Source organism: Mustela lutreola, chromosome 4 (genome assembly GCF_030435805.1).
Source record: "Mustela lutreola isolate mMusLut2 chromosome 4, mMusLut2.pri, whole genome shotgun sequence".
Taxonomy (NCBI): domain Eukaryota; kingdom Metazoa; phylum Chordata; class Mammalia; order Carnivora; family Mustelidae; genus Mustela; species Mustela lutreola.
In genome coordinates, this window is record NC_081293.1 from 73,715,197 (window position 1) to 73,734,146 (window position 18,950).

Genomic DNA, 18,950 nt, shown 5'->3' on the forward strand with positions numbered 1-18,950 from the left:
TTGCTGTGGAGTCAAGCAAAGAATAATAGGTTCCAAGGGAAGAATCTGTTTAAAGTCCAAATACTCTTGCACTTAAGAAAGTGGCCAAATTGAAAGAAAAAAATTCAGAATTCCCAAAGATAAAATCCACACGACACACACACATGCACACGCACTCTCACACATGGGTCTTTCTTACTCACTTATTTAGAAATACTCTTTCCAAAGTCATGAAAGTAATTGGTAACACATTTCTCACATCCTTGGAAAACATACCAAACTTCAGTAGTGCGTTAGTCAACATTACTGGCCAAAGTGCCCAAGCCAACGAGTGAATTTAATTTTTTAAATATAGTCCAGCCAGCTTCCTGCCACCACTTCCTGAGAAGTCACCAGAAAGAAATCAGTGTGTCTGGGCTTGGGATGACTGCCATAGCACATAATCCAAATGGATGATTTTGTTGTTGTTGTTTTAAATCAGAACCCCATTTGTTGCTTAAGTAAATTTTTCCCCTTTTTCTTGTCATCTTCACACTTTTTGGATTATCTCAGAATTAGCTTAACTTTGATCTTAAACATTACCAGGGAAACATTGCTTTTGTACGATAGCGGTGATGCCCTTTTCTCTAAAAGTGAATGTCCCTCAGCCACACATCATCCTAACGTGACCGCGCATGGTGGCCTCCTTACTATGCAAAGCCCTACAGTTTGGTGGTGAAACAAGAGGTCTTGGCCCTTCACGGTTGGGTCTAAATTAAACAGACCAGGTATTTGCTTGTATGGTGCTATGCAGAAACACGTTAAAACTTTCCAAATTGTTCCTACTGGTCTACCCACTCCTTATATGTCTTCCGTAAAAGCAATGGTTTTAACATTTCATTTAGGTGGGGGGCATGGGTCCAGCAGCAGACCCACAGAGCCCCACCCCTCAGCCTGGCCAACCCGTCAATCACCTCCACTCCATTATAAACTCTGAGAGCCTCTGCAAAAGTTCTCAATCTCAAGCTTTAACCAAATTGGCATCCTCTTAAGTTTCCATTTCTTGGACTCTCTCCCCCGGGTTTCCAGTTTTCTAAGCATGAAGCAGTTCTGGTACACGCAGCTGACCTCACTTTGAGGCATGTTGTCCGCTAATCAAAGAATTTAGGTATTAGGTCCCCTGAGTTCACTTTTTAAAAACCTACATATTAACTTTTGGCTTTAAGTGAGGTTAGCTTTTGGTCTTCCCAAGAGAAGACAATAAAGCAGGAGGGAGCAAATGTGCATGGCTTCTGATAAAGTTTTCTCCACCTCCTCCTCCAGGATACGCTGTCCCCAGTGCAACGGCGCCCGTGTCCGCAGCCCAGCTCAAGCAAGCGGTGACCCTTGGACAGGACTTGGCAGCATATACTACGTATGAGGTCTACCCCACTTTTGCAGTGACTGCCCGAGGGGATGGATATGGAACCTTCTGAAGATAGCTTTAAGTTAAGAAACACACAGAACTCTATCCAGAAGAAATAAACCTCTCGCTCAGTTTCCTTATATGATCACAAGTCCTACTTTTCCTAAAGAGATGCCTTTCTGGAGACTGCTCAGCTTACGCTAATGGTAGAATCAAGACATGAGGACATGTTCCTGGTAATATCAAGTATCAAGAAGCCTCTTGTCCACCAGAAAGCTTAAGAGCCATTGTCCCCAAAAGTTGGTTCTCCAAGGTTCCTGAGGGTCTTGGGCGTGTGTTTATGCTCCCTGACGACGTGGAGAGAGGGCTTTTAACCAGCAAGTGTTCGGGGGCTGAGCCGACCTGGCCAGTCAGGAGCAACAAGGGGAGGCAAGCAAACTCCAGAGCCTTAACCCCAGCTCACAGCCGCTTCTGTGATACACAAAGTCATGACCAGGCAGCGGGAGGGTGAGAGGGGATGATTTTGTAGAAATGTTTTCCCTGTTGGGTACCACATGGGGTATGTTCTCAGGCCCGAGTCTGTGAAAGACAGCCCAAGGTTTGATGGGGCCAGCATCACTTCCATCTGAAAATGACCCATCAATCTGCCGTGGGTGTCCATCTCCCTGCCCTTTCCAGCTCCTGGGGACCCCTTGGAAATCCATGTGATGTGTTGCAGATAAAGGATAAAATTAGTCCAGACCCAGTGTTTATTAAACTCATCAGCCCACACCTCTCCTTCCCTGGACCACACCCCCCCATCCTTCTGAAGCATCTCCCAACACAGTAAGCACCCTGACTTAAAATGGACTCTTCTCCCTTTAAACATTTTGACTTTGTCCACTTGGATTTATTTTCACATGAGTCTCATTTTGATCATGTCAAATACCATAAAAATGTACACCCAACCTATAGGAATATCACTTAGACTGCTTTTTCCTATTCCGCAAATGGGCTGAAAAGTCATTTCAAGGAAAGAAGTGAAGGTTTACTCTTATTTCTTTGGTGTTTTTGCAATACCTGGACCACCATCCAGCATTCAGAGACAGTTATCGTAATGTGGGGTTGGCCTTGGATTGTCTAACCCACTTACAGTCAGTCTGCCAAGAAGTCTACCTTCCTTTCCTTCCACTTTCCACAAGTATCAGACGGCTTTACCATATTTGAGACTTTTGGTCTTGAAATGGACATGGAAAACCTTACAGACACACACCCTACGACTGATTAGAAGTGGATTCTTAGACACCAGCAAGGGTATTTGTGACCCAACTTCTCTAGGGCTTTAGGCCTCTCTCCAGGAATATCTCATGGGGATTCCAGAGCTACAAAAACAGGGAGAGAGGGAACAGAAGGCACTACTTTCTTGCCATACTTGTAAATGACCACTTTTGGCTCAAAATTAGAAATAATTGAGGTCTGAACTCCAAATACCTATCACCACTGCTTCTGTCTCTTTAGTGGCTTAAGACATACAGCACCAGAATTTCCAGTTTAAAAAAAAAAAAAAAATCCCTGTGCCCTGGTACAATTTTATAGGACTCGAAGGAAAACATAAACCCAAAGACAGAAAAATTTGTCAACTCTTGAACAGAATCCTGTGATCCAACATCAGCCCAGATTCCAGTCAAAATCAGCTAAGTTCAGTAACAATGAAAAGTTCCTATAACCTTTCAGTTCTGTTAACTCCAATCAGACATCAAAGACCTCAAGGCTATAGCTCACACTCTGAAAGGCTTGGTGCTTTTGGCTTTACATGTTCCTCATAGTCCACAGACCAGTGGTTTCCAAACTTGGCTGCACGTTAGGAACACCTGAAGTGTCTTTCAGACCACCAATGCCAAAATGGCACCCAATCCCCATTACATGAGAATATCATGGGGCAGGAGCCTGGCCCCCGCATTTAAAGATCTTAGATGATTTCAATGTGTAGCTAACTTTGGGAATAGCTATAGTCTTTCTATTTCAATGCTCTCCTCCTAATATTTTCTTGATTTATTTCACTTGCATTAAATAGAAAAATGCAAAAAAAAATTGTCCAAGTTAAAACAGATAGCCAAATCATATTTTTATAAATATTCATCTCATTAAAAGTAGGAATTTGAATGTAACTTCAAACTAACTCTTGGCCCAAACTAATTCTAAAAATGAGAAAGTAAAAAATTCCTCCATCAGCAATTCTTAAGGTCCAAATCAACGTTCCCCTACAGACCTGCTTTTATACTCAAAGAGTAATGACATTGGGGCAGGCAAGTTCCTGCTTAGTCCAAAAAAGCATTCCAAATTCCAAGAGCAAAAGTTTTCATGTTCTTTAAAATCTTTGAAAATAGAAAACAGTGCTCTGAATGTCTAGCCAATGCCAAAGGGAAGGTCTGATCCAGAAGAGTTTTAAATGTAATCAGAATGAATAGTTAGTTAATTCAGGAATGTTTTATGAGAAAAATCTTTATTCCAGATTAAATTATTATGATTTTTTTAAAAGACTCAGAACAGAAACCTAAATATACAAAAACTGGCAAAGTGTCAAGAAAATTGCCCCCAGAACACCATCTCATTTCTTGCCTAGGGAAACACAAGTATTTGTACATTTACTTCCTAAGGACTGATTTTATTCAAGTGAGTAGATGTGGTTTCACTCTATTAAAATCTAGAGAATACTTTGAATTCCACTAGAACATATTCATAGAAAGTATCAATGTGTCTACTGTGCCATCTGTATTTACTTTGCCCAGATTAAGTACTGTAGGGCAACTACACAGCTCTACAACTCAGGATACAGCTATACTGAGTGTGAAACTTTTAAAAAAAAAAAATGGGATTTTAAAAAATCATGTGTAAAACTGAAGGTTTATTTTGCATAATGTTTATATTTTTAGACTTCGGGAAATTAGCACCTACTTATGACCTATTATATCTTGTGCATCAACCTCTATTTTTTTGTTATTTGTTACTTCGTTGTTTCTTAGGAAAAAAACTCTTTATATAAAGAGGAAATTTAAAGTGAGTCAACCAGCCAAAAATAAAAATAAAATGAGTCAACCAACCAAGTGATAATAGAATACCCAAATCAAAAATTTAGAAGCATCTAGCAAGTTAGAACGGAGTTTCTAAGTTTCAGTAATTAACAGCTTAGTGAACATTAAAAGCAACCACTGTTACTTAGGAAGAAATGGACAAGCAGTGAGATTGGACATCTATCTTCGTACCTATAAAAATGCTGTCTGTTCTCAAATTCCTATACTTCTCTCCCAGCCCATTACTGTAGCTAGAAGACCATCTTTAACTGTAACAAAGTGACCATTCCCCTACATAGCTAGCTTTTCTCCTCCTACTCCTGCCCAATCCTGGTATCACGCCAAAACACACTGTGTTTGGATAAAAACACCCAAAGTGCTGCTAGAAAGCTACCTCGTGTGAAGAAAATACTGACTTCAATAGATATCTAACAAAACAGAATCCCTTAACTTTTTAATGGTGGATGGAAAGCACAGTATAGCTATGTATAGATAATAGTTGCTTGGGAAGTTTGTTTTAATTTTATATAAAAGTTTTAAGAAATACACATTCCTCCGATCACTTAGATTAGCTTTTCATAAATATGGCCTCAATATAATTTTCAATTTATGCTGTTTTCACTGTATTTTTCAACGACTGTTTTATAGCTCTGCCTTGGACAACTGAGTCATGATTTGAATCCATGGAGGACAGGGGATTCTCTAGGGTGCCTTTTTAAGAATGAGGGTTAGTAAAGAAAGTTATTTTGAGTAAATTGTCCTTCCAAAGCTACAAAGTTTGATAAAATCTATTATTGCTGTCCAACTCCAGGCCTATCCAAGATTTCCCAAAGGAATTTACAACTAAAAGTGAACAGTGTGTCCCAGGATACACAGGAAGCTATGATCTCTTATCCCCTTCCTTGCATTCACACAGAAATTCCCAGGAGATGAAATGTACCTACAACTTAACCTGGAGATTTGGTACTTTTTATATTTTATGGATACATTTTTACCTATTGTAGATGTATCTGTCCAAGATGTAACTTAGGTTTCAAAGATGACACCTTAAGTGAACTTGTTGTTCTGTTTTGTTTTTAAAGATTTTATTTATTTATTTGACACAGAGAAATCACAAGTAGGCAGAGAGGCAGGCAGAGAGAGGAAGGGAAGCAGGCTCCCCGCTGAGCAGAGAGCCGGATGTGGGGCTCAATCCAAGGACCCTGGGATCATGACCTGAGCTGAAGGCAGAGGTTTTAACCCACTGAGCTACCCAGATGCCCCTGTGATAAAATACTTTTAAAAGAAAATATTAATAGCATAATTTAATGTACTTATTGGAAAACAAGAGAAACTAGGAAATCAATATCCCTACTTGATGTGTAATAGTTATACATTTCATTAACATGATCATCAAATTTGAAGCTGAGATTTTACTTCATTCTGGTGATGTCTTGAAAATGCTTCAGGCTTTGCAAGAACATAGCCATAGAAATGTAATGTGCCCACCAGGATATATGTTTATATTGGCCAAATATTAGAACAAAAGCAAAGCCAATGAGTAAAACCATAAGAAAAATGAGATTTTCTGACCCCCATGCCCTATCACTTTACTTACAGAGTGAAACATTTTTTTAAAAATTTCATTCAGTAAAAACATGGATACAGAATATTCGATAGTTCCCAAAATGCCCATTTTAAAAGCCATCTATTTCGTACAGTGTTTATACGGAACGCAAAATATGTGAGTTTAATAGGGACAGCGGTGCATGCCTTGAACAGACAGGCTCATTTATGGGAGAAAGCAAACCTTATGCATCCCCAGGTCACCTCAGTTCTGTAGTTATCCACTGACAAAGTGGATAACTTTGTCACTTTTCAGAGCCTCCAACAATGAGGGTCTGATAATGGAAGATAATGTGCATAAAGTACATTTCAGCAAGCTCCACAAACTCCTTTCTCAATGATCTTTCTTCCACAGCCCAACAGCTAATGCATACAATCAAGAAATCTCATGGAGCTATTCTACAAATATTATCTTCTTAAAAAAGGAATCTTATCACCTGAACAAGGTAACATGAAGGGCTTTTATTTTTTATTTTTTAAAGACTTTATTTATTGAGAGAGAGCATGAGCAGGGGGAGCAGGAAGAGGGAGAAGCAGGCTCCCTACTAAACAATGAGCCTGATGTAGGACTCGATCCTAGGACTGAAAGATCATGACCTTAGCCAAAGGCAGATGCTTAACTGATTGAGCCACCCAGGTGGCCCACATGAAAGCCTTCTAAAAAAAGCTATATACTCAGTTTTGTAGAAGTGTGTAATGAGAGAAATATCATTTATAAAGACATCTATACCCATTTGTGGCCACATAATACAATACATAGTAGAATCCTTGGTACTTTCAAAACAATCTCAAAATGAAGATCAAGCAAATTTTAATTCTTTGTGAAAGTATTTATCAAAGTTAGTTTTTTAATTGTCTGTCACTTTTTATAATATAAAATATAACAAAGTAATTTTTTTCTTGCCATTAATTCCTTGAGGTCCACTGATTATGTTTCAAACAAGTGACAGATTTGACAACTAAATCAATCACTGTAGGAAAGTTAAAAGAAAACGTTAAACTTCACCTAATAGTGAAGAGAAATTAGTAATCCATATAGAAGTGAAAAATAATTCACTTATTTTTCTGGAAATGTGCCTGGAATGAAATCTAGAACACTTCTGCATCTCCCCCTCACAGTTTTCTCCTATTGAATATGCCTTGTTCACTTTTCACAATTGTTACTTTGTTTAGGGGAGGGGAGATGCCAAGAAACTGCGTTTTAAAGAAGGTAAGCTCCTGGACAGAACTTCTTGGAGCCTGAAGAATGTCAACCCCACCCAGAGTTCAGCAGCCTCTCTGGGGTGACGGTCCAACCCGGCTGGCAGGGATAGCCCCAGCCGAGGTCTGTGGTCCCACTTTATTTTTTTTTAAAGATTTCATTTATTTATTTGACAGGGAGAGACAGCGAGAGAAGGAACATAAACAGGGGGAGTGGGAGAAGGAGAAGCAGGCTTCCCACTGAGCAGAAAGCCTGACTCAGGCCTCGACCCCATGACCCTGGGATCATGACCTGAGCCAAAGGCAGATGGCTAATAACTGAGTCACCCAGGTGCTCCCCCCTTTATCCATGTTAACGATAGCCCTTGGTACTCACAAATATGCCCCAATTCCAATAACATCTTTACGGCTCTTTTTTTTTTTTTCTTCTCTCTCTTTCAAATATGTTAGAATTAGGTTTATCCTCTCCAGAGCAAGTACACCTTAAACAAAAGGGCCCAACAATTTCTTTCTGACTGGGATGGGAGCCTCATGAACAGAGAGGAACACATCAACTTCTCCTTCATGATCACCCCCAAGCTACCCATTCCCTTTTCCCTTCCGTGTTTCACAGGTTTGCTCACACTTCCCCATCTCACTTCATTGTTATGCTCATGAACTCTTCCCTACAAAAACCCTCATAGAAACTCCTATAAAGTTTCAATATTACCTTTTTTTTTTTAAGGATTTTATTTATTTGACAGAAAGAGAGGGATCACAAGGAGACAGAAAGGCAGGCAGAGAGAGAGGAGGAAGCAGGCTCCCTTGTGGAGTGGAGAGCCTGATGCGGGGCTCAATCCCAGGACCCTGAGATCATGACCCAAGCTGAAGGCAGAGGCTTAAAGCCACTGAGCTACCCAGGTGCCCCTTCTTTTATCTTTTTAAGATTGTATTTATTTATTTGACAGAGAGAGAGAGAGCACAAGCAGAGGGAGAGGGAGAAGCAGACTTCTCACTGAGCCGGGAGTCTGATGCAGGACTCGATCCCAGGAGCCTGAGATCATGACCTGAACCCAAGGCAGAGGCTTAGGTTTCAAATATTTCTTTTTTTTTTTTTTTAAAGATTTTATTTATTTATTTGACAGAGAGGAAATCACAAGTAGATGGAGAGGCAGGCAGAGAGAGAGAGAGGGAAGCAGGCTCCCTGCTGAGCAGAGAGTCCGACGTGGGACTCGATCCCAGGACCCTGAGATCATGACCTGAGCCGAAGGCAGCGGCTTAAAGGTTTCAAATATTTCTTAATAGAAAATAAGATTGACAGATATTTTTTTTTTATAGAACTTCTTTTTCATTATTTTCATTTATTTTCTTCACTAAGATTAAGAATTAAACAAATCATTATCCCTCCCGCTCTAAGCCCACAAGCCTCTACTTTGTAGAATACGTGATCAGTCTGCATTTACCTTGCACCTTCTCTTATGCCAGAAACTGCGACTGTGTGTGCGTGTTTCCTCAGTGGGGTTCACAGTCTAGCGATCCATCCTGCGTTTTTATAAACTGAGTATAATTACACTTGGTAGCTTGTTTCACTCAGCTGGAATCCCCACAGTTAAACCAATTCTCTAAATTTTAAGCTTCAACTATTATTGCCAACTGCTAGGCAGGTGCAGTGAGGCTTTATAAAGATTCATGTAACTCTTCACCTGTAATTATTGCTATTCACATTAGAGGAGTTTTCAAATATGCTCCCTAGGAGAAATACACAAGTGCAAAGAATAAAAAAGAATTAACAATTTTCCTTAACAGTCCAGAAGCTTTAAAATATGCTTGAAAAGGTGGAATTGGCAAGTTCACATACTCATTTATGACATTAAAGAACAGGTACCTCCGTGGTTTGTCATTCACTTGAAAACACTGTGGTTATTAACTGTTTCTGTTTTCAAAATACGCCCATATTTATAAAATTCCAAAATCTTTTTTAACAAGCCTTATCTACACCTAGTGTTTTGCAATGAATGGCTTGCAATGAGGCATACATGCCCCTTACAAATGTCCATTTTATTTTGCAATTTGGTACTTTGTACTGTAATTCCTAAGAGATTTTGGGGGGGGGGGGATCTGAGCATCTGAGAAGAAGAGCCACAGATAAATGTATTTAAGATCCATCTACCATTGTCCCTGGTTTAAATGTTTCATAGAATCATTGGTATTGTTTCTATTCCTTCACGAGGTCTTTTTTTTTCCCTCGCTACGTTTCTGACTACAACAGAGCCAGACATCACTGTCCCCTGTCAATGAAAACAATGCTGTCAGCAAAATGCATTTCTGGTTTCCACGTGATAAGCCATCTCTTGCTTCTCTTTGTTATTATTAATGACTTTATTTATGTGAAGTTAGTTAGCTGAGGTACCAAAAAAGAGGGAGAGATTAAAAACAGTATTAAAGAATGTGCATTGGGCACTTATTTTTGTACCGTGAGTACAGTATTTTCTAGAACTTGGATCGATCTAAATATACTGAGTAAAATCACAACTTCCATTCATTGGGAAAACGATCATGGGTTTGGAAGATACAAACATAATGGGACCACAGAATCATAAATCACATGAAATGAGTCATAATACAGTGTAATTTCAGTGACAAGTGTAATTTCAAGATGACAACATGGTTTCGATTGAATTTGGAAGCAACATTATAAAGTTTTTAAAAAGTACCAACGTGAATTGATTTCTTTTTTTCCTCTCTTGAACGCCACATTTCTACTCTTTTTTGAGTAAATACCTCAATATTAATGACCTATAATTGCAGGTGTCCTTTGGTGATCTCTTTACATCAGCATCTTTTATAAAAGTTCCCTCTGGGGCATCTTCTGAGAGTAAAGGTAACATTTAGTAATTATGTGCGTTATCTTCCAATCAACAAAGAAAACAAGAGAGATACCTAGAGACGACAGATAAAGAGAAAGCATGCCTATGGAAAGGTCAGTGAGCACTGAGGCCGACATTTTCCTATCCTTAATGGACAAAACCAGAGGTCAGAAACCATCCCTCAAACCCCAGAACCAGCTGCCTTTGTGAGCTTTTCAAAGGACTAAGCTAAGACATTTTTTACATTTTAAAAGGCCATTTAAGCTTAAGGGAAAATCTGTGTCAAGACCATGGATGGCCCACAAAGCCTAACATATTTACCATCCCGCCCTTTACAATGAGTTCGCCAACCCTGTATAGGCCACACCTCCTATTTTGGCCTCTGTTACCGGTGGCACCACACTTCTAAGTACTCAGTTCCAAATGCCCTCAGATTGGGTTTGGCAGCCAAAGACACTACCCAAAATGGCAGTGCTTTAACATCAGATAACAGTTTATCCTCCCCCTCCCCAGAAGTCCCAGCAGCTAGTACAATGGTGGTATAATGCTTCAAGGCATCAGGAACAGAGGTCTTTCTTCTAGTCCTTACCAGTAGGCTCTTGATCTCATGGCTGAGATGGCGGCATGTACATTCCAACTAGGAGAGAGAAAGACAGAAAGAAGGAGAGGGAGAGACCCCTAACTAGCCTTCCCTTGAGAAGACTGACTGCACAGCACCACTCTTCACAGTGGCTGACACCCACAGGGCAGAACCTAAGCACATGGCCATGCCCAGGTATAAGAGAGGACATGATCTGGGAAACCATAAAAAATCATTTTGCTCTAGGAGAGTGGAAAGATGCATATTGAGAACTAGCGGAGCCCTGCACCACACCAACCCTCCGAAGGAAATCTTCAAGGGTGAAATGAGTTTATAACACATTGTGCTTCCCATCACTCCAGCCTCTCACTGGGTCTTACTTGCTCACTCTGATAAAGCCAGCTGCTGGGGCCATGCGGTGAGCTGTTGCAAAGGCCCAGAGGTCAAGGAAACAAAGGCAGCCTCCAGCGAACAGCGGTGAGGAACACCCTGCTGCCTACAGCCACATGGTTGGGCTTTGGAAGCAGGTCTGGACTCAGGAGAGACTTGACGGACCGTCACCTGGGCCAACACAGTGACTGCAGAGGGGGAGAGCTCTGAGCACAGGCCGGAGCCATGGGCCCCCTGGATGTCTGCCCTATAGAAGCTGTGGGCATAGTGAGTGTTTTCTGAAGTGACTGGGTTTCGGGATCATGTGCTGTGAACAATAGACAATGGATACAACAGTAAAGAGGTAGAAGGTCACAGGGAAAGCAAATGTGTTTGTCAGCAGACTCACTGAAGCTCTTATGCAAAATCAGAGAAACCACCCCAATTTTTTTTTTTTTTTTGAACTCCAGTGAGTTAATACAGTGTTATATTCGTTTCAGGTGTCTAGTACAGTGGTTCGGCACTTCCGTACAACACCCTGTGAAATCAACCCGATTTCTAAGTTTATGGATAACTTGCTGTTGTCAGTATGTGGGGCCATAGGCCCAGCTCAGTGGAGAATAAAAGCTAAGGAAGTTGTTTGCACCTGGTAGGAGGAAGGAAAAAGAAGGGAGGGAGAGAGGGGAGCAGGGAAGGGAGGAGGGAGGGGGGAGAGAGGGAGGGGGGAGGAAAGGGAAAGAAGGAAGGAGGGGAGGAGCAAGGGGAGGAGCAAGGGGAGGGGGAAGGAGGGAGAAACGGAAGAGGAGGGGGAGGAGAAAGGAGGGGGGAGGGGGAGGAACAGGAGGAGGAAAGGGAAGGGAAGATACTCACTTACACCTATTCTCGCAGGCCATATCCTCCTCCTCTCTCAGCAAGCCCATCCATCATTGCTTCTGTAGAAATATCAGGCCGAACATCAAATAGACGCCATGCAAGCCTTTCTGGCTCTGGTTTTCCAAAAGCCTTAGCAATTCAAAGAATTTACAGGGTCTCGGGAGGAAGTTAAAGAGTTGGAGAAAGTGATTTATGGTAGAGACAGAGTATCATGGAAAAGCAAGGGGAAGACTGCACACACCTCGGTCCCCAAACAGAATGGGGACAGAGAGAGAAGAAAGACATCTGAAAAACTAGGGACATAGGGAATCTAGATCCATTCCCACCGTTACGTCAAGTCATGTGAAAGAAAAAGAACATTCCATGTCCACTTCCCTGAAGTTCCGATTGCTCTTCTGGATCCCATGCCCCCTGGCAGAGTGGCTGGGAGCGGGGGCTTGGGAACCCTTCAGACCAGAGTCTGTTCCACCAACCACTAATGGCCGGGAACATGGGAAAGACAGACACTGCGGGATTCTGTTTCCTCATCTAAAGAGAAATTACTGCATCTCTCTTACAGGGTATGACAAGACTTGATTGAGCTCACGTACATTAGAATGCTCATCCCGATGTCTGACACGGTAAAAACCAGGTAAGTAGAAATCGTTAGTATTACAAAGATCTGCAAAGAGCACATAGGACTCTGATGGAAAGTTCCAAGTTCACTTCTCTAAGAACGAGGGGAAAATCAGGCTCACAGACTCCTGGTGTTGTACAAACAAGTAAACCAGCAGCATTCTCTTTTCCCCCATTGATTACAACAGAAAATGCTGGCAGGCACCACAGGGTGGGAAGGCAAAACACGAGGACTGATCCAAATGGTAGTGACTTTGCTGTTTTGTTTTGTTTTGTTTTTCTCTCTCTCTCCTTTATTTCCTTAGGATTTAATGTGAGGGTGACCTAAGTCACAAAATTTTACAAGCACAAACCCTAAAATCTCTAAGAGAAAGTCCTCTTTCTAACCAGAGGCCCAAGAAAGGAAAAAACCAGACAGTGTGGGGGAGGGTGAAGGACTGTCTTCATTTTGTCCTTTTTTATTCTTTTTTTCTCTCCCAGTCCTTACCTCCTTGCCAGGATGCTGTGGCAAGAATGGTGACAACAGCACACGGCTGCCTCTTCCCCACACCCCATCTCTTCCTCCCCGACCCCAAGAAGACTCCTCTATCCAGGTCGAAGAGAAGGAGTAGGAAAAGAAACTTCACTGTAACTATTTTCTCTGGCCACTTTACCCAGAGAGCAGACCCATTGGTATGGAGCTGCATGAGAACACAGGAAGATAAGTCTCAAGAGAGAAACACACCCTTTTAGCCCAGGGGACAAGGCAAGGAGTCCCTGGAAATGGAAAATAAGAGAAACCCCAGAATGGAAAGCGGGGAAGGGAAATCCCTCAATCTGAGTATTAATGGACCTAAGTTCCAGGTTCACCCCAGGCTGCACATACTCAGGAAAAAAATCTCAAAAAGGCATGTAAAAGATTATGGCCAGGGATCAAGACATCTATTTTGTAATGATAATGGAGTTAATGTGAAGAAGACAGACGATCTTGAATGTTTATACACTTACTAGTAGAACTTCGAGGTACATGAAGCAGAAACTGAGGGAACTGAAATCGTCAACAAATTCATGATAGTGCATAGGGAATCAATAATTTATGGAATAGAAAATCAGTGAAAGTATGACAGATTTGAAAAACGCTGTCAACTAATTTGACCAAACAGCAGAATATGTATTCTTTTCAAATGCACAAAGAATATTTATCCAGATGGACCATATTTGGGGCCATGAAAGAAATCTTAGTGAGGGGCGCCTGGGTGGCTCAATGGGTTAAGCCTCTGCCTTTGGCTCAAGTCATGATCTTGGGGTCCTGAGATTGAGACCCACGTTGGATTCTCTGCTCAGCGGGGAGCCTGCTTCCCTTCCTCTCTCTCTGCCTGCCTCTCTGCCTACTTGTGATCTCTCTCTGTCAAATAAATAAATAAAATCTTAAAAAAAAAAAATCTTAGTGAATGCCAAAGAAGTCCTATCATACAGAGTACATTCTAATCACAATAGAATCAGATTGAAAATCAGTAACAGGAAGATATCTGGAAGGGGCATCTGGTTCGTTCAGTCAGTATAGAGCATGTGATGCCTGGTCTCAAGGATGTGCATTCAAGCCCCACATGGAGTGTGGAGCCTAGTTTACAAAACAAAAAAAGCAATTTAAAAAGAGCCAAGCCACCCCCCAACAAAAGAAAGTACCTGGAAAATACCAAACATTTAGATACTCAGTAATATATTTAAAAAAAAAAAAAAAAAAGAGTCAAAGAAAAAAAATTAGAAAATAAGCTGAATGGAATGGAAATGAAAACTCACATATTAAAGTATCTGGGATACCATAAAAATGTACGTAGGGAGAAATGTATAGCAGGAAATACATATATTAGAAAGAAGCCCTCAGATTATTTTTTAATATAGAAAAAGAAGGCACACAAAAGCATGCAGAAAGAAATAATGAAGATGAGAATGAAAATCAATGAAACCAAAAGGCAGCTCTTTGATAAAATCAGTAATATTAGTAAACCTCTAGCCAAACTGATCAGGAAAAAAAAGAGAAAAAAAAATGAACTAAAACACCACAGATTCTGCAGATATTAAACAGATAATAAAGAAATATGATGAACAAATATGTTAAAAGAAATTTGGCAGTTTATAAAATAGGCACATTCCTTGAAAGACACAAGTTACCAAAGTCTAATCAAGAAGAAATAGATAGCATGACTAGTCCAATGACTATTAAAGAAATTAAACTCGTAAAATAAAAACAAACCTGCAGGAAATCTTCATGTCTAGATGACTTTGTCAATGACCTCTACCATGTATTTAAGAAATTCCAATTCCACACAAACTCTTCTGGAAAATTTAAAAAAAAAAAAAAAAAGGAATGTTTTCCTGCTTCTTTTGTGAGGCTAGCTTTGCCACAATATCAAAATCAGACAAAGAAACTCTAAGTCCTTATGATCATAATAATGTTAACCCCATAGGAATTAAAAAGAACTTCCTCAAAATGATGGAGAGCATCTACAAAAACATCTATGACTAACTTGATATCAATGGTGCAAACTCCAGGCTTTCCCTGTGAAATCGAGAACAATTCTATCACTTCTTTTCAGCACTGTGCTGGGGAGGAGGGCGGGGGGGTCCTTGCCAGTACAATAAAATGAACAGAAAATAACAAATAAGATCTGTATGTGAATGTTCATCACTGCTTTATGCATAATAGCCAATAACTAGGGAAAGGGTTTATTCACAGATGGATAAAAAAATAAGTTGTGTTTATACAAGGAATGTGCTCAGCAGTAAAGGAGCAACTATGGATACAATGTATCCTCTATGCAATGACATACAGGAATCTCAAAATAAGTGTGCTGCATGAAGAAAGCCCAAGAGAGGACACACTGTGTGATTCCATTTATAGAAAATTCCAGAATATGCAGTCCCTCCTGCAGTGAGAGAAAGCAGATCAGTGATTGCCTGGGGAGGGAGTCAAGCAGAAGCAGCAGCACATTCTGAAGGGGTAAGATGTCTTCTCAGCTGCTATGTTGGTTTTGTGAGGATATATATGTCAAAACATCAGATTATGCCATTGTGTTATGTTTTTAGTTTATGATGTCACCAAGACCCCAATATAAAAATTTTTTAAAAACAAAATAAAAAGTAAAAAAAAAAAATAAAATAAAAGACAAATGCATTTAAAAATAATAAAAGCAACAGGATAATTAGAGAAGTCAAGAATTGAAGATCCTGGTAATCTGGGTACAAGAAAGTATATTAGCAGGAAAAAAAAAAAAAAGAAAAGAAAAGAAAAGAAAGGGGGAAATATTGCCTCAGCTAACTGTGACCACCAGTAAGTCCTCCATCACCTATGGGCCTGCATTTCTGGTCCTGTGATATGAGATGGCTGGACGTGATGGTCTTCAATATTTGGTCTAAAGGCTCTGCTATCTTCTTTCATTGACATCAGGATTCTTTGATAGCAGGCTTTAAAGAGACTGCCGGTGTGCTTTCTTAAGAATCTTTGCAATTCATGTCTACTAGCGAGATAGGCATGGCTCACCGTCCACATTTCCAGCCCCCCAGGAAGGCACTGTATCCTCCCCCAAAATGTGCGGAACGGTGGAACGAGTGCCCTGGGCAATAAAACGTTTTCAAGGGAAGCCTGATTTCCTCTTATCTTGGTAGATCTTTCAGGCGATTGGATTCTGCTGACATAATCCCAGAAATAACCTTCTGCTGTCCTAATGAGAACGCAACCAGGGGAATCTCATTTTGAGAGATAATTGCCCTCTCTGACCTGCTCTTTCCCAAGGCAGTGGGTAGCATGTGAACAGTATTAGCTTATCCTCCATCTGGTAGTTATGAAAATTTAAGTGTGTGTGTGTGTGTGTGTGTGTGTGTGTGGGTAAGAGAGAGAGAGAGAGAGAGAGAGAGAGAGAGAGAGAGTGTGTGTGTGTGTGGTATTACATTGTAACTTATTAGTACCCAGAGTGAGTTCTGTTGGATTGCTTTTTCTGATAAGAGCTGGGATAAATGATGACCCTTGGCTTGTCTTACCGGTTTCCTGTTAGAGGTTGTGGACTTTCTTGTTAGCCTAATAGATCTCTGCTAAGTGCCTCGGGAAACGTGCTCTAGTGTCCAACCACAGTCCCATCCTCCCAAACAAATTCATGGGCTAAAATATTCACTCTAACACCGATGCAAAAGCCAAGATATTCCAAAGCTCGTCAATTGGACAGAGCTTAGGACAGAATGTCAGCCCGACATGGGTGCTTCTCCCCTGCTTCTGCACAATAGAAATGTCCTAAAGGTGCTTCGTCTTGATTTAGTCAGAAAGTGCCAGGCGCCATGCCAGGGGCCAACCTGGGAGTCAAGTGATGGCAGTTCTAGTCCCACACTGGCTGTGAACTTGGAGCCTGTGTCTTTGGTGAAACGGTGAAGGCAGCTGAGGGGTGAGTTTCCTCAACTATAAAATGAGGTCAGGTGCTCCTCACATTAATGCCTCGAGCCCACATGAGTGAGGAGCCCAAGGAGGACTGTGGATTGTGGGGAGCAGGACAGAGTCTTAATGCATTCAGGTTTCGTTAAAACTGAAAAGAATAAAATGCGAAACAAAACTCACCTGTGGCCTGCAGCTAACTCTGGTTTCAAGGATCACCACAGTGTACTCCGCCTAGAGGAGCCCAAGACTGGCCTAGCCAAGGTGCACTAGAAACGGTGTGTGGGAGCTAACTTAGACCAAGTGTGACATCCAGTGGTCTATTTGGCTAATGGCACGTCAAGGCTTTGGACCAGCCTGGGGAATTCTGACCTGGCAGGCACCCAATCTTACTGAAAAGACTGCAGTTGAAGAAAGGGACTTGGAACGAACGGTTGCCAGACCCTGGGAAGAGAACTTCCCCCGTGGGTCCTACCCACACTCCACTGCTACAGCGAGCCCTGCGTCACTATCCACCCACATGGAGAAGGAAACAGAAAGGTGTGAAGAAGTTCACTAACTCACTCAGCTAACTTGCCAGCTTGCAAAACAAGACACGAGGGAATCATAAACAGTCTGGGACCCCAGTCTGCCTGAGTTCAGCACTCTGGGACCTCAGGTTTCCAAACATCTGTTTTCTAGTCTGACAAAGGTTGTGTGATGCCAAAAACATTATCTACTTGGGGATGGGGCTGAGGGCAGAAGCCAAATCTTGCTGAAGACCGACCCGTTCATTTTCCATAATTAACTGTCCATGCTAGAAACCTCCTCTAGCTCCTCCCAGGCTTCTGAAATACAAACTTACCACAAAGATGCTTTGCTTTCATTCAAAGACCAACCCCCACCCTGACAATTGGCATTAGCACTGACCTTACTAGGAGGGACCTTACTGCTTCCTATCAAGAGTTGACAGCAGCAAGGACACAAACAAGAACCAATAATTATAGTTTTAAAAAACTTGAAGGTGTAGGTAGCACCATTAGTCCAGGGGCATAAGGTCTGATGCACTTTAAACTCCAAATGTTTCACTCTATATAACCCGGCCCAATAATTAATGTCCGTGGTGATGACCCTGAGCCATTAAGAACAATTCAATGATTCTTAGAATCCTACGCTTAATCAAGTAAGGAAATATGTAATCTAATTTAGAAAGATTAACCCTCCAAAATGATGAGCGTGAACATTTTCTGGATAGTTAAAAAGAGTTTATCTTGAAGATTGGTGTGGGTTTGCCATACTCTCAACCCTGGAAGACCGTCTGCAGCTGTAGCCAGAGACTGCAGAGACTACTAGAGACTACCTTCTGTCTCTAGCTTATGCCACAAACACTGTGCTGTCGCCAATAAATAAATAAACCTGGCCCTAATAAAACCTCGTTTAGTCTCCTCGCAGAGTCACATTCGAGAAACAGCTTGTTAGAAATTCCCTTCACTCTCTTTCCCAAATGACTCTGAAGGGCATTCGACAAGTCCACAGGACCTTAGTAAAAAGTATCACCTATCCTATTTTCTTTGCTTACACACTGCACCGGCTCTGGGACCCACCTCTTCAAAACCCCCAGGAAAAACTTCCCCTGCCTCTCTACCAGTCAATCTTGTCTTCCCCCTGGAATTTCTCCCCTAACTCTACCTCCCTTCTTGTCCCCCTTATCTTGTTAGCTACTCCCACTTGTGTGCTTTAGGGTTCGATTCAAATACAGTAAAACCTCGCCCTTGGAGAGCTTCTGGATCCTGTCATTGAAAAAAGTCCCCTTCCTGCTGTCTGTATCTGCATGTTCCGTTCCCACTTTGCCCATTCTCTCATGTTCTCTCAATCATGCCTTATATTTTTTATCTTTTTTAAAATTTTTATTTATTTGACAGAGATCACAAGTAGGCAGAGAGGCAGGCAGAGAGAGAGGAGGAAGCAGGCTCCCCACTGAGCAGAGAGCCCGATGTGGGGCTTGATCTCAGGACCCTGAGATCATGATCTGAGCTGAAGGCAGAGGCTTTAACCCCCTGAGCCACCCAGG

At 41.4% G+C, this 18,950-nt stretch overlaps 1 protein-coding gene across 3 annotated transcripts in view; it reads left to right on the forward strand.

The window, feature by feature from the left end:
* Positions 1–4,331, forward strand: part of A1CF (APOBEC1 complementation factor) — a 79,234-nt gene extending 74,903 nt beyond the window's left edge. For all 3 annotated transcript variants that reach the window (XM_059170236.1, XM_059170237.1, XM_059170238.1), the window contains one exon: positions 1,282–4,331. In XM_059170236.1, coding sequence (XP_059026219.1) covers positions 1,282–1,433 — 152 coding nt within the window. In that variant the 3' untranslated portion in view covers positions 1,434–4,331. The remainder of the gene's footprint in view (positions 1–1,281) is intronic.
* The last annotated feature ends 14,619 nt before the right edge of the window (positions 4,332–18,950 follow it).